The 15,978-nt window shown below is 56.0% G+C and overlaps 2 protein-coding genes across 3 annotated transcripts in view; both read right to left on the minus strand.

The window, feature by feature from the left end:
• LOC117652182 overlaps window positions 1–9,684 on the minus strand; it is a 34,053-nt gene extending 24,369 nt beyond the window's left edge. The window contains exons 1-2 of the mRNA XM_034396902.1: window positions 8,900–9,684; window positions 7,436–7,576 (exon numbers count right to left, since the gene is read on the minus strand). Of these exons, the coding sequence (XP_034252793.1) occupies window positions 7,436–7,576; window positions 8,900–9,469 (711 nt within the window). The 5' untranslated portion in view covers window positions 9,470–9,684. The remainder of the gene's footprint in view (window positions 1–7,435; window positions 7,577–8,899) is intronic.
• Window positions 9,685–12,197: 2,513 nt separating this feature from the next.
• Window positions 12,198–15,978, minus strand: part of LOC117647492 (dedicator of cytokinesis protein 3) — a 39,161-nt gene continuing 35,380 nt past the window's right edge. For both annotated transcript variants that reach the window (XM_034389257.1, XM_034389251.1), the window contains 6 exons: window positions 15,757–15,911; window positions 15,465–15,682; window positions 15,294–15,370; window positions 14,885–15,171; window positions 14,604–14,770; window positions 12,198–14,519 (listed from right to left, as the gene is read on the minus strand). In XM_034389257.1, the coding sequence (XP_034245148.1) occupies window positions 14,386–14,519; window positions 14,604–14,770; window positions 14,885–15,171; window positions 15,294–15,370; window positions 15,465–15,682; window positions 15,757–15,911 (1,038 nt within the window). In that variant the 3' untranslated portion in view covers window positions 12,198–14,385. The remainder of the gene's footprint in view (window positions 14,520–14,603; window positions 14,771–14,884; window positions 15,172–15,293; window positions 15,371–15,464; window positions 15,683–15,756; window positions 15,912–15,978) is intronic.

The following is a 15,978-nucleotide window of genomic DNA, read 5'->3' on the forward strand; positions in this document are numbered from 1 at the left end:
CACAAAAGTCTGGAGCTGCCAGCCAGTGGCGGATCCAGGGCCGGCCTGCGGGGGGCTGTAAGTGGCACACTTCGCCCACTTACGGGCGCGAGGAGTGGGGCAGAGGGCTGGAAATTGAAGCCCCCCACACACACACAGAGAGAAATCGAAGCCCCCTCGTAGGAGACTCGAAATCGAAGCTCCCTGATGGGAGGACAGGAATCGAAACACCACGCAGCGCCACCGTCGGCACACTGAGGAAGCAGGGAGGCGTTATGCCGTGGCCGTTCGGCCGTTCCCTTACAGTGCCCCGTCTCTGTCGTGCCTCCACGCCACGCCCCGCTAGCGAGAGAGACAGCCTGCTGGGAGGCGGTGCCGGTGATTAGCGCGCAGGACTCGATGAGATGACGCAAGGGCCGCTTGACCCAGTGAGGGCCGGACACGCGGACACGCACTGCCGAGCATATAGTCAAAACCGTGGTCAAAACAGTCCGTGTAGTCAGTGCAGTCAGTGCAGTCAGTACAGTCAGTACAGTCCATGCAGATCGAGTTGCACGATGGGATGGCGTACTGGCAAGCAATGCCGAGAAATGCCGAGCAATGGGCCACAGTCCATTAGTCGTATTAGTCCGCTAACCGCCACTAACGCAGCCTTCAAAAGAGCATCCTGGAAACGAGGAACGGTGGAGCGCTGCGATGGCTGCCGGTCACGATAGCGCTGCCGCCGCCGGGCGCAGCCGTGTGGGTTGCCCACCCGACGGCCACCGCGGCGGAGACTCGAATCCACATGCTCGAGTCGAACGTGTGACCCCACCAATGGGTTGCTCTCCGAACGAGGGATCCATTGGTGGGGTCACATGTTTGGTTCGAGTCCCATTTAGCGACTCTGGAGCTCAAACCGCGTCGAGAGTTTTGGCCGCCTCCACCAGTCTTCTGGCCCACTGTGCGGCGGCTAGCCTCGGCGCTTACGTCTGGCGACGGCGGCACGGCGGCGCACTCGAAGCGCCGTTTTCATTTTTCGCGGCCGGTTTGGAAATGCACTCAGTGCCTGCTCCTTTATGACCCTAAACTCTTCCTCTCCGAGCAGCAGCACGCCGCCGTGCCGTGCCGTGCCGTGCCGTGCCGTGCCGGGCACAACCACGGCAAGCGCGCGCCGCAGCGCCGCGCTAACGCCCCGCCGCCGCGTTGCCCAAGGAGTGACGGCTAGTGACCCAACCCGCAGGGCCAGGCCGGCCAGCAGGCCAGCCGGCTGCTGTCGCTCCGTCTCTCTCGCACTGACGGGGCGGCCCGGAAGGGCGCGAGAGAGACAGAGCGACGAGGGCGCTGTCCGGAGGCAGCGCGCAGGCTAGCGCAGGCTAGCGCAGGCCGGCGGCTAAATGCACCGACATTAGCGCTGCAACGAGGGCTGCGCCGGGCTGCGCCGGGCTGCGCGTGGCGCGGCGAGCACGTGCCGCGCAAAAGTGGGGCGTTTCTGGAGGCGCTGCAGCCTCGGTCCGAACAGCGCTCTGCCTCTCTCGCGCCTGGACGGGACGCGCTGTGGGTGCGAGAGAGACGGGGCGACCAGAGCGCTGTTTGAGCTTGCTGCACAACGCCGGCCGGGCCCGGTTTATCCGCCACACAGAGGTGCACACCACTGGCAAGCTGTGCAGACCAAGGTGAAACCCCGCGGCCGCCTGCACACTGATTCCGAGAGTCGTTTTCGCCGCTCTGTCCTCCTCCCACCTCAACGGCACGCCCCATGAGTGCGAGAGAGACAGAGCGACGAAAACGACTCTCGGAATGAGTCTACGGGCCGCGCCTCGCCGTGCCTTTAAAAATAATACAACGCCGCAGTCCATTCATTTGCACTTTATCTCGACCGCCATCCGCCAGCCCCAGGCCAGCCCCAGGCCTGGCCACGCCGGCCCCGCGCGACGACGGCGGCGCCAGGGCGCGCCAGGGACGCCGACGAGGACACGGCAGAGTGCGCCACGCAAACCACCCTCGCAAAAAAAGAAATATTGAGGCGCGCGAGCATTTCCACCCCGAACGACGCGGACACGCTCCAAAGCGCGACAATGGCGGCGGCGCGCGGCGGCGTCTGTGTGTTTTGTTTTTTCGGGCCCAGGAAAGAGGAGACGCGGAGCCGCGCCACACTGTACAGGCGCCAGCGAGCGCCAGCGAGAGCCCCGGGCCCTGTGCGCTGGTCGCTCTGTCTCCCTTGCAGCCCCGAGCGACGCATGAGTGCGAGAGAGACAGGGCGACGACAGCGCGGCTCGGCCGCGGCAATCCGCGGGGCTCTTTTGTCCGACGGTCTACGACCCGTCTACGACCCCCGCACGGCGCACGGCATGGTCCCCGAGGCCCCCGAGGCCCCCGAGGGGCTGCGAGCCGGGCTGTCACCGCCACGCACCGTCAGTGAGTGTGTGTGTGTGCCGGCGTTTTTACGTGTATGAATGTCTGCCTGTGTTTAGGCGCGGACTCTCGACGCAAGGAGACAACAACGGGGCACGGGGCGAGCTTCAAGCGACACGAAAACCCCGTGCACTCTAAAAAAAGTTACAGAATTTTGTATCATTTTTGATGCAGGATTTTGTATCACCTGCATTGGTTACAAATATTTGTATAAGTGATATAGAATTTTGTAACAGATGTGCCGGTTACAGAAAAATGAATCATTTTGGACCTTGATACAGAAATTTGTAACATGAAGGTTACAATATTATATCTGTAACATAACTGATACAGAAAATTGTAACTGGATACTAAATTCTGTATCAGAGATAAAAACATAATGTTTTAACGGCAAAATTGAACAGCAGTGCCCATAGAGACAAGTTAAACTTAGAGTTTTCATGTGCTTTTATTTTTCCCGACTCTGAATAAGAGATTCAGTCTCGTGTATGCTTGGCTGGCAAGGCCTCCGTCCCTTACTACGCGCGTCTCAGGTCACCGGCTACCTGCGCCGCTCCCTCCACGGCGTCCGCACAGCGCAGTTGGTAGCGTAGCGGGCCGCCAACCCAGAGTTTGGGGTTCGATTCCCGACTTCTCAGAGTACATCTGGGAAAGTTGCTACTCGAAGAATGGCATAAGGACCTTCAATCAGACCCACGGAGACTACGTTCGAACAAAATTCTCATTTTGATGCTTGATTTGGAAGAATAACGACTGTTTACAAATTTCGGAACCGTTACGAAATTCTGTAACCAAGTTACAAAGAAAAAAATTGTATCCATCGTGATACAAATTTCTGTAACACATGTTATTGAAAAAGCTGCGTAACCATGTTACAAAATTCTGTACTGATTTTTTTTAGAGTGTGGACGAGCGGACGGGCAGACAGACAGACAGACGGATGGACAGTCAAGCACGCGCACAATGCATAGTATGCAGCGGGGCATCAAGGCTGGAGGGCGCGGGCCGAGGCAGGCGAGGCAGGCGAGGCGCCACACGGCGACAATGCACGCGCTGCGCTCATCTCTAATGGAACAGCGGCGAAGGGCTGCTGGGCGCCCCGCGGGGCCCGCAGGCTGATTCCAAACGTCGTCTCGTCTCTCTCGCACCCCCACGGGGCAGGCAGACCCGGCCACGAGTGCGAGAGAGAGAAGGGGCGGCCTGGGGGAGGCGAAGGGCCTCTCGCTGCAGTCGAGATCGCGGCGATGCTCACTGCGACGGCGGCGTTGTCCCTTCGGGTCCCTTCGGCCCTCCGCTGCCGAAAGGGCTCCGCCCGACAAGGGTGCGCTGTTGTTACCAGCCGTCGACGCACCTTCCACGAGTGCGAGAGAGACAGAGCTCTGCTGCCTGGGAGCGAGGCGTGAGGCGCGCGCCGCCGCGGCGACGCACCTCCGTCCTTGTTAGCGTCGCGGCGTCGCGGTGTCCGAGTGACCTGGAAGTGACAGCCGGTGACGCAACGCGCGGGCGGACGCGCTGACGGACGCACGGGCGGCACGCACCGGCGCGACGCGGGGCCGGGCGCCCGGGCAGCAGATGGACACAGCCAGACACCGCGCAGCATGGCGCAGCATCGAGCCCTGCTGCCCTGTGAGCGAACTGATTTCGAAAGTCGTTTTCGTCGCTCTGTCTCTCTCGCACCTCAGGGGTACACCCCAGGAGTGTGAGAGAGGCAGAGAGACGAAAACGACTCTCGGAATCAGTCTGCTGGCGTCGTCATTGACTCGGAATGGGGACGGCTTATCTATCAAAACAGGAGTGTGGCCGGCGGCGGGTGCGTGCCTGCAGGCTCACTTCGAACAGTGCTTTGTCGACCCCTACGGGACGCCGTGCGAGTGCGAGAGAGACGGGCGACAGCACAGGCCGCGTGACGGTCCGCGTGACGGTCCGCGTGACGGTCCGCGTGACGGTCCGCGTGACGGTCCGCGTGACGGTCCGCGTGACGGGCACCGTGACGGGCACCGTGACGGGCCGCGTGTCCACCTTCACGCGCGTGTTGTCGTGAAGCCGGAAGCCGGATGAAGCATGGGAACGCCGAGGGGAAGCGCCGCGGCTACGCCACTGGCCGGAAGAGGGGGAGGGGTAGGAAGGGGGCACGCGAGGCGGCGGGGCGGCGGGGGCGTGCGCGTGACGTCACGGGGCGTGTGCCGTGCGGTGCACTGTGCGGTGCCGTGCGCGCCCAACCGCGGCTGACTAATGCGGGCCAGGCCATCATGGCCGGGCGGACACCGCCGTGCTGGCCGTGCTGGCCGCGCTGCGTCAGCGGGACAGTTTGGCCAGCCCGGCCAGCCCGGCCATCCGCACGGCACCGCCCACGCCGCCAGAGCCATTCAAAATTCAATCCGGTTCGCGGGGCGACCGCCGCACGCCGCCCGCCGCACTCGCGGCCTCGTGGCGGCCCGGGCCGGGGGTGGCGCGCTGGGGTGCGGCGGGGGTGCGGCGGAAAGGGTTGCTAATGGGCGGCCGCCCCGCCCCTACAGGCTGTTCCGCAAATATGGCATCAACACGGAGTGACTAACGCCTCTCGGCTCGTTCAAGACCCAGAGCACCCGGTGCACGGACCAACGCACGCAACCTGCAACCCCTGTGCTCGACCCCGTACCGGCCGTGCCTGCGGCGGGTGGGCTGGGCCGAGCACGCGTGCCCCGCGAGACCTGCAGACCTGCTCACAGTGGGCCAGAAGACCGGCGCGGGCGGCCAAAACTCTAGACGCGTTTTGAGCTCCAGAGACGCTGAACAGGACTCAAACCAAACGTGTGACCTCACCAATGAATTCCTCGTTCGAAGAGCAGTTCATTGGTGGGGTCACACGTTCGGTTTGAGTCCTATTTAGCGACTCTGGAGCTCAAAACGCGTCCAGAATTTTGGCCGCCTCCACCGTCTTCTGGCCCACTGCACTGTACTGCAGGGCGGCAGCCTGCGGGCCTGGTGGCCTCGAGGCGCTCGTCACAGCGCTGCACAAGCAGTGTCCCACACGGCACGGCCGCCACCAGGATTACACTGGCCTTACTCCCGTAAAAATTATCTCTACCTTTGAGTCGTAAACTAGTACACGACAGCCGGAGTGCGCTGTCGCCGTGAGCTGTGAAATACGCCTAAAACAAGTCCTAAGCTTTCCAAAGTACATATGCTCAAAGTATGACAGATTCCGACCGGAGGATTAGAAACCTTTCCGCGTGTTTACGATCGAGTGAGGCCCAAAACGGCGGTACTGCGCGCACCGACAAGAGTGGCGCCTTGGATCGCCGTCGCGCACAAACTCGAGTGCTATCGTCGAGTACTTGGGTCCGCAGAGTGGCGCGGGGAGGGGGCAGGAGTCCCGGCAGGAGACAGTAACGACTGGGAGACCGGCGGGGCGTAGGGCCGACCCGCTTTCACGAATCGCCCTGCGGACTGTCGCTCTGTCTCTCTCGCACCTACGCGGGACGGGAGGCCCCATGAGTGCGAGAAGGACGGGGCGACGGAAGGGACTCTCGGAATCAATCTGGGCAGGCCCGGCGGCACACTGTGCGGCAGCCAGCACCAAAACGCGCCCAGACTCGCGTGGTGCCCCGGCCGGGCCCGGCCGTGCCGCCGCGCTACGTGCGCGACGTGCGCGACGTGAGCACGACGGAGCGCGGCGTGCGGGACACTGCGTGCGGGACACTGCGTGCGGGACGGGGCCCGGCAAACTCGTCAGTACGTCAAGCACATGGGGTGGAAAATGGGCCGGGTCCGCGTGCAGGCCGCGCAGGCACTGTAAGCAGCGGCCATAAAGAGGGACTGGTTGGGGTCGCCGCGGCGCGCGACTCGCGTTCCCTCCTGCCGAGCGATTCCGAAAAATGGTTACGTCGCTCTGACTCTCGCAGCCCTGCCGGACGCCCCGACAGGAACAGCGACCAAACGCTCATTCCGAGAGTCGTCTTCGTCGCTTTGTCTCCGTCGCACTCACGGGGCATCCCGATCAAGTGCGAGAGAAACAGAGCGATGAAAACGACTCTCGGCATCAGTCTTCAGGTCCACGGGATTATGGCGGCGACCAGCGCTCTCGCACTGCTCGACGGCGGCGCGGCGCCGCAGCGGCCCGCAGCGACACGCTATGCAAATGAGGGGCTAATCAGGCCGGCCTGTCTCCGTCGCCCTCGCACCGCTCCGGAACGCCCCGTGAGTGCGAGAGGGACAGAGCGGCGAAACCACCGTCCGGAGTCGGCCGGCTGGTGCATCGGTGCATCCTCGACGGCCGACCCGTCCCGGCCGTCCAGTCCCGGCCGTCCAGTCCGCCCCAATGCCGCTCCCCCTCCCCCCTTCTCGCCAAGCGGCCTGCCGGCCTGTCCGTCCGGTTAGGGGATGGTGCCCAATGGTGCTGATACCATCAGCAAAGCCGGGAAGGGTGATGCGTTGCACTGCGTTGCACTCAGGGCGGGGATGGAGGCTGGAGGCGGGAGACTTGACGACGCAGCCACATGCACAGGCTGCTGGAGGCTTCGAGGAGCAGCCTCATCACCCACCAAGTACCCCCGCCCCTTTCCCAGCCTGCATCCAAAAGAGGAGCCGAAAAAAAAGGGCGTTTTGAGCCGGAAAAAAATACTCCGTCAGCAAAGGAGTTGGCAAAGAGAAAAATTTTAAAAGATGACTAGGCTCTTGTAAAATTATTCCAGTGACGTCTTTCTTTTTTCCCGCGCGCCTTGAGCACTGAGCAGGGCCGAGCAGGGCCGAGCAGGGGGCACGGTCGTGCCGCCCTCGGTGCAGCCAGCATCAAAGGGCTTATCTGCTGGGAGCGACGCGGCGTGGCGTGGCGTGGCGTGGCGCAGCGGACGAGGCTTCGTGACTTGAGGCTCATACTACACCAGCAACAAAGTCATACAGCCCTTTGCTTCCTAGTCCTGGCATCAAAATCTCCCACGGCAATTCTTTTCCATTCACTTGGCTGTGCTCTCCGGCATTTATACACCAGGGAATGGATCATACGACTAAAGAGAGTGCTGATACACCACACTTAACTGAAACGTCGACAAGGTTCAAATTTAAATGACGGAAAGTAACTTACCATATCTTCTGCTTCCTCGTCATCAAGCACATGCGCATCGTCTTCTGTCTTCTCCAGGAGCTGGGCCTGCACCAGGCCAACTCGACGGTTGGAGTCAAGTGAGCGCACAGCCCACCAGAGCTCCCACTCCTTGCTCAGAACCTAATCCGCAACAGACAGAGTGCATCATTAAAATTCATGTTAATTCATTCATTCACACAGCAGTATCAGCAGGGCAATAACAGCTTTGTGGGAAGAAATATAGCAAAGTAATAAAAATGGGTTGAATTTTAAAAGGCCAAACGCAAAAAAGTAATTGGCATCAACTCAGTTAAGTATTCATTATTGCTCCAATTTAAGTTAAAACGTAGAAAAGCTGACAAAGAATGAATAAAGGTGTCAGGATGTGTTTAACCTAAAAGACCGGGCCCGTCCGACCCTGCTACACCTCTAGGACGCCAACATTCGCTACATCATTTCAATGAATAATTCAAGGCAGATTCATAAAGGCCGAACTTGTAGGGAAATCACACGCGGGCAGCTACCTTTTCACATACAACACACGAGAAATACAGTAGCGACACGTCCTCTCGGCCCCTTGCACTGCACCTGCGCTTTGTTTACAAATACAAAGCGACCACTGCCGCCAACAAGCAATCCATTGGAAACGACATTCAACGATTACAAGACATTGCAATGTTCGTTAAAATACCCGATGATTATTTACTTTACATAACTCTCATTTTCCTCTTAAAGTTGGCACATGAGATCGTAAACGCAAACATTTCTTTGTCTCGCATCGACGGGATATAGCGGGGTAAGGTTGGCAGCAGACCTGGAGTATGGACGGACACGGAGAGGGGAATACCCAGCGCGAGCAGAGACTCTAGCCTATACCCCGTAGCGTGGTTTTACTTCTCAAATCTTTGAGCTGGACCGAAAAGAGTAGTCAGACAATCGAATTAATTCATTTCCTGAGGCTTCCTAGATTGGCGGCAAACTCACCCACGAAGCAGCAGGGCTGCCACAAAGACGCCCCAGTACGAGACATACCGTTGTGCCTGGTCCCGGTCCCTTTGTCCCGAGGCCGAGGCACTGCCCGTTTCGACTGCTCTAGTCGTTGCCTCGGCGCTACTTGTCCTCAAAGGCACGTCAAGAAGTGCCAGCTTTGACCTCCGCGGGGTCATTCCCCCCCCCCCTCCCGCCCCTCTCGCCCGGCCGAGTGGCGCAGGAGCGCACCACACTGGCGGCAGGCGGCGCGGCAGAGGGAAGTACACGTGTACAGTGTACAGGAGTGGGACGTGGAACTACACGCGGCAAGAGTGCTCGCTTCAAAGTGCTCTCCCTTGTCCGCCCCTCCCCTACGCGCAGAATGCCAGGGCGGCGTGGTCACTGCATGCCGAGGACGGTTTCTCTCTCCAACCGTTCACTTGAACATTCCATGGGAGTCTGGAACAGCCCCTGGAGGTCGTTGGAAACACCCACCCTGAACAAGTCGCCTTCCTTGAAGCCGAGGAACAGTTCCTTGAGGTCGTTGAGATCCTTGATGTCGTCCAGGTCTTTCTCGTTGACGTCGTCGCCGACCTCACTGAGGTCCTCGGTGGACTTGGAGGTCTTCTGCTCCTGGTTCGGCAGGTCCAGCAGCACCTTCACCCTCTCCTGCTTCTCGCTCGGCTTCTCGTCCTTCTTCTCCCTCTCCCCCTCCTGGCCCTCCTGGTCCTCGGGGTCCTCCTCCTTCTTGCCCTGCTGGTCGTTCTCCTTGTCGGCCAGCCTGCCAGGGGACTTGTCCTTCTTCCTGAGCACCGCCTTCGGCGACCCGGGCACCACCGCCGCGTTTCCACCCTCCTCGATGGTCTTGGCGCTCAGCTTGGTGAAGAACTGGATGTTCTGGTTCACCTTGTTGTTGAGGTTGAGCGCGTTGATGTTGGCGGAGCGCAGGAAGTTGGGCGAGGTGGGCACGGACTTGTGCTGCACGTCCTGGGTCGCCTTATCGGCGGGGCTGAGGGCGTACGGACTGAAGCCGCACTTGGCACGGTACAGCTCCGGCTTGGCCATGGTGCTCGACGGCGGCCGCGAACGGCAACCCCTTGCTGCTCGCCGAGATATCTCACCGCACAAGGGCCGACCTAACCTCCAGCGGCCGCCGGGCTGTGTTGCGCCGACCCGCTAGCGGGCACTCGTCCCACACCACGCCCTGGAAGCAGCCTGGAGCCCTGGGGAGGACGAGCACACCACTCTCGAGGACCACGCGACGCTGAGGCCTGAGGCGACGCCGCGGTCGACGGCTCAGAGGGCACGGGGGGCACCGGCTCCTTGCACTCGCTGGGGCGCGGGGCGCGGGGCGCGGGGGCCGACGGGGGGACGCGGCGAGGAGTGGCGAGGCGCAAGGGACGCAAGGGTAGCGCGCCCCTCGAGCGCCGTGAGTGGTAGCAGACTGCGGGCGGCGGAGCAGTGAGCACGGCGGAGACGCGAGACCAAAACAAACCGCGTGCGCCGCGCCACCCCCGCCCGCCCCGCCCCGCCCCGCCCCGCCCCGCCCGCCCGCCCCGCCCCGCCCGGCGCACCCCCGAGGCGCCGCGGGAGGGACGGCAGCAGCACGGCAGCAGGGTGCGCGGGTCGATATCACGGCGCCCCGCCCCGCCGCGCCCCTCCTCGCGACTCTCGGCTCCAGCGGCTCCAGCCGCTCTGACGTCATCAAGTCGCTCCCTTGCACGTGTTTGCCATCGCCGCCGTGCCCGCCATGCCCGCCGAGGCGAGGGCCGCAGGGCGCGGGGCGCAGTGGGTGTCAGTGTCTTTTGTCTGGGGGCCGGCCGTTGCTTGGAGGGGTTCTGATTGGAACGGCCCGGAGAGACGCTTGGAGGAAACAAACGCCGCCGGCATTGGCCGGGAGTCGATGCCGCGCCCTGGTTCAAATACTGCCTCTTCCAGGCTTTTTAAAAATATTCAATCAAAATATTTGTGCCAAAATTACAGCTTAAGCGTTTGAGAAATGGCGGGCCAAAACAGCGATACTTATTTCACGCTCAGCCCCGCCAAGCCGCATTAGGAGATTTTCCGGCCATCCACCCCAAATTGGCAAAGTGTTTCGCCCAGAGGGTAGATGAGTTTTCAAGCTCGTTTGGAATCAATTTAGCTCTGGCTGGTGTGGGGCCTCCAGGTGGGGGGTGCGCGGAGTGCCCGTCCCGGTCCCCCCGGCCCCCTAATTTCCTTCTCATCCCGTTCACTCCGTATCAGGCGCCTCAGTCCGAAGGATCAGTTCCTCGCCCCGTCTCTCTCGCGCCCCTCCGAAACGCCTCATGAGTGCGAGAAAGACAAAGCGACGAGACGATCCTTCGGAATGGAGCGGCTGGGGCGGCTGCAGCGCTCCAGCGGACCATCACTCGCCCCAATCAGAATCCAATCTCCGGTGGCCAAGTGCTGGCGCTCATCATCGAGGCAGGCGACCAGGTAACAGTGTACCGGCCGGGTCGTCACTCAACAACAAACAGTCTCGGGCCGCGCGGGCCCGCGTCAGCAAAGCGGCATAGCAGGCCGCGCCGCACACCGCACATGTAGCGTTCGATGGGTCTGCGGCTGGCGCTGCGGCTGCGGAGTGATTCCGTGAAGTCCTGCCGTCGCCTCGCGTCGCTCTGTCTCTGTCACACCCCTACGGAACGCCCCTACGGAACGCCCCTAGGGAACGCCCCTAGGGAACACCCCTACGGAACGCCCCTACGGAACACCCATACGGGACGCCCCTACGGAACGCCCCTACGGAACGCCCCTACGGAACGCCCCTACGGAACACCCCTACGGAACGCCCCTACGGAACGCCCCTACGGAACGCCCCTACGGAACGCCCCTACGGAACGCCCCTACGGAACACCCCTACGGAACGCCCCTACGGAACGCCCCTACGGAACGCCCCTACGGAACACCCCTACGGAACGCCCCTACGGAACGCCCCTACGGAACACCCCTACGGAACGCCCCTACGGAACGCCCCTACGGAACACCCCTACGGAACGCCCCTACGGAACGCCCCGGTGCGAGAAAGACAGCGACGGCAGGGTTGCCGACTCTGCGGCTGTCAGGCGCTGCGGGGTGCGGACTCCGGCCAAGTAGGACTTCCCTCTCTGGCCCCTGGGAGAAAAAAAGGGGGGGTATGAAAAGCAAAGGGAGGGGAGGCGCTGTGGTTGCCAAACTGCTCAGTTGTACGCACGGAACGGAAATCTAAATGGGACCAAATTGCAAACGAAACTCAAATCGTCATGCCATGCCATGCCAGGCTCTGGGACACGGATGCTGCATTGCAGGCATTGCAGGGATGCAGGCTGCAGGCCTGGCGCGGTGCACTACCAGTGCACTACCAGGCGCACCGCGCAGCAGCGTGGCTACAGCCAGGCCTGGGCCTGGCCTCACCCTCTACTCGCCTCGCCTTCGTCGCTCCAGCCTTGCCTTCCACCCCACTACGCCAACCCAGCCACGCTGCCACGCTCCGGCCCCACGTGCTGGCCAGGTCCAAGGCCACCGCAGCTGCTGCCCCCCGTTCAACCCCTCCATCCTCTGCATTAACTCCCACCCCCTCCCCCTCCTCCGCGGCAAGCGCGTACGCTGCCAAGGTCGTCCAGAACGGTGGTTGGGGGCTGGGGGGCTGGGGGGATGGAGGACGTGGTAGCAGATCCTACCCCAAAGAGACCCCCTCCCGCCCCCACCCTTGCAAGGGGGGTGACCCGTCATGACGACTGGGTACTCCCGAGCCACGTTTAAATAGGGATCATTGACAAAATTGTTACAAATTTGATCCAATTTTGGCTATGTATTTCAAAATACAATCACATGAAGCAGACAAGGTCCTCACAGGGATCTGCGATCCGAGTTCATACACGAACCAAATTCATTCATCCAATAGTCACACAATGGGTTGGCATACATAAAATCACTTCAAGGTAAAAGATACAGTAGATTCAAGGTCATTCACAATCTTTTGTTTCATTCTTATCTCAAGTTTATAAAAATGGGAGTAAAGTTGTATACCTCTTCATTTATTTGAATAGCTTCTGAATGACTAGCTTGTAAATACAAATACAAGACATATTGATACACTTATAAGATCTTACTTACATATATACATGGTAGTATTTTGCTAAAAGCAGTGGAACACCAAACCAACTAAGGTAAACAAGTTCACGATTCATAACCTCAGGAAATGATCTTGATTCATTCCAGACCCCACAAAATCAGTGGCTGATACTGCATTTCCTCGACTAAAGGTAGAATATGGCGACTAGGAACCACATATATTGTCTTTGACTAAGTAGTAATAGCCTCAAGGCAATAAAAATATTTATAAAACTATTATTATTATTGCTATTGCTTCCTGCTTGTTAATTAATAATCCATCAAAGTTCTAATAAATGCTAACTTTTCTACTCGATTAGAGTAGAGAGTTTAAGTCTGATTCACCTTAATATTATAAGTAACAATCAAGAGTCAATTGCATTAAAACTAATACATGTAGCAAGCTGATCCCGATCCAACATTTTAAATTATCTGGACCACGACAGATTACATAGAGCGTTTACATACCAAAAGTTTTATTAATGATTTGCAAGAAAAATGTGTCAAAAATGTACACTGTATTTCTCAAGCATAAGGAATGTTTACAAAGTATACTGATTGTAATTTAAAAAAGAAAAAAGCTTTTATGAAGACATTACATTTCATATTCTATTTATCGATTGAGTAAAGGCCTCATACTATCAAAACAAGCAACAAACTACATGCCAAGCAACATCCTGATATTATTTTTAATACTGAGCTGAAGGCATTGTTATTCAGTAAATGCAAAAGCATACACAAAACAACAATCTTGATTGACTAATACAACGTAGAAACATCAAGACGTTTTACAAAATAAATATTTAAGAAACAGGAAAGTCCTATTTCACTTTCAAAATGGAAGAACAGTTTGGCAGTTGTGACAGTCAAATTGATTTAAAAATTGCTTTGAAAATATCTTTAAAATTGATAAGTAAAACTTTACAACCAGATTACAGCAGAATAGGTATGACCTCACAACATTCCCTCCTAAATTTTATAAAAATTGTTCGATCTAAGTTTGAAAATTGACCTTAAAATAGACAGGATTTATGACAAAATATTGTTTATCATGGTCAACATCACTTAAGGTATTGTGATGTGTAACTGTGTTCTGTTAAATTCATGTTTTCAGGAAAAAGGAGCAATACTATCACAATGTACCACAGTGCGGTTGAAATACTGCAACTGCAAAACTTAAATACTGTGTTTATCTTAGTTTTGCCTCAAAGCAACTACACATGTTGTCATGGAGACTTGAGCTTTGGTTTCAAGAGAAGAATGTAAAGTTACGGCATAACAATCTTTAGGGAGTTCTGAAAATCAATGGTAGGTTCACGTCCACCGGTGGGAGAAAATAAAACCAATATGAATCTTCTCTTTAACACGAAGATCACAACTACGTATCATACTCACAACCAACCATTCTCTAGACAAATAAAATTTAAAATACATTAAAACCTTAATCACAATTTCATATTTGCTTTGGTAAGGGTTCTGTAAAAATATACAAACATACAAAATTTCTAACATAAGAAAATACTAAAGGGAATACAAAGACAGGATTGATATGTCAAAAAAAAAAAAAAAAATCATGGAAAGCAATCAAATTTGATCACAAAATGCAAAGAAAGCGATTCCATTGTTGCACTTCATGCTTACGATTGAAGATTTCCATGACCATTTATGGTAGATCTTTTATCATTTTTGATGAAATAAAAGCTAGTGTGTTCCACCATATGCCTCATGAACAACTTACATGAGCTGTCTGGGTATGGCACAATTTAATTCATGATTTCCACAATGCCCCAACAGGAACAAATATTGATTTGTTTGTATTATAACAAAAGCTCAAACAAATATTGATTTGTTTGTATTATAACAAAAGCTCACTACGATGACAAGTTGTTGGTTGAGCAGTTGTTGCTGACACCTACACTGACAGGAGTAGTCTGAAGTCGAGGGACAGAATAGTTTTCTGTACCTGAACCTGATCCCGCAGAGCCTGTTGATCCTCGACAAGAACCTAAGAAGCCCAGTAAAATTAGCGGTAATCAATTCATTGCACACAAAAAATGAACAAGATAAGAAAGAGCTCATCATTACAAACCTGAGTCAGATCGCTCTGAAGTGTCATGGGAAGCAATAGACTCAACACTGGCTGAAATATTGCTGATGACAGCCTTGGGTGGTATAGGTGGAGGAGCAGTTGTGCTTTGGCTTCGTGGAGACAGGATAGGGGGAGCTATATTCATTGTTTCTTGGTTTAAATCAGTCCTGAAATGATACAAAGACAGTAAGGAAAGGCCCTCATTTTTAGATGAAAAAGTTTCGACTTCAGATTAAGCCAGGTGATGTACAAATTTATTTACAAGTCATGCCAAGTGTTACCTTGAACCCAAGTTATTAGAGGCAGTGCGAGATGTCAAGTCAAAATCTTCATAGGAAAGATTGTTGAAGTGCTGTGCGGATAGGGGAGTGGCAGAGGTGGGTGTAGGTGCTGAGGAGGGTGTGGGAGTTACATCTCCTAAACCAGAGTCATCACCATTGGAAACCCCGTTAGGAGCTCCAGGGGTGACAGGGGTGGTCAAAGGGGTGTTTGTGCTATCCACATATCCATCTGATTCCAGATTTAATTCCATAGATGAACCAGAGTTGAGCATTGATGGTGCTGATCCCTGAACAAATAGAGTCATGTTTTTACACCAAAGTCACCCAGAAACTGAGAAGTAAAGTTAAGAGCAAGAGAACACACAATTGAACAATTGTGTGCACCTACAACATTGCAACATAGACCTACCTTTTTGCTCAAAGGTCGGCGAGGAGGAGCTGGTGGCTGCTGAGGTCCTTCAATGTAGATTCCTCGCTTGTCAGGTGCTGCAATGCAATGTTAGGAACAAGAGTGCCATAAGGAATAAAAAACCATTACAAATTAAAATTTACAAGACAAGAATAATGTTTGATGACTCACTGCAACCTCTCGGTGGCAGTGGAGGAGCTTCTTCCCCACCATTGGGGGTGGTTAGCCCCGTTGGCCCTTCCCATGTAGACAAAACTCCATCAGTTTGTGCAGGGAAGGAATGTCTTGAAGGCAGAGGCTTGGGGCTATCGGGCCGGCTAATGCTCAGAGAGCGTTGATGATTAGGTTTAGGCGGGCGCTGGATTTCGCCATCTAGATATGGCTCCACCCTATGCAATTTAAAAATTCAATGAGATCATTGAACAGAAAATTCCTAGCAATGAAAAATAATCTTCCACTCTACCTTGGCTTCATTGGTGGTAAAGATGAATAGTCTGGTGCCCCTCTTGTGGGTGTCCGTGCTGAGCTTGCTGAAGAGTTTGGTGACGTAAAGCTTGAGCGAGGTCTCAAATCCCTCTGTGGTATTGCTGGGGGTGAAGATGAGAAACCACCATAGTCCTAAGGGGAGGAAAAACATGTTACAACCCGCAAAATGTAAAATAAACCAACAGAAATGTTCAATACT

The sequence above is a fragment of the Thrips palmi genome, unplaced genomic scaffold (genome assembly GCF_012932325.1).
Source record: "Thrips palmi isolate BJ-2018 unplaced genomic scaffold, TpBJ-2018v1 HiC_scaffold_10, whole genome shotgun sequence".
Classification (NCBI taxonomy): Eukaryota; Metazoa; Arthropoda; class Insecta; order Thysanoptera; family Thripidae; genus Thrips; species Thrips palmi.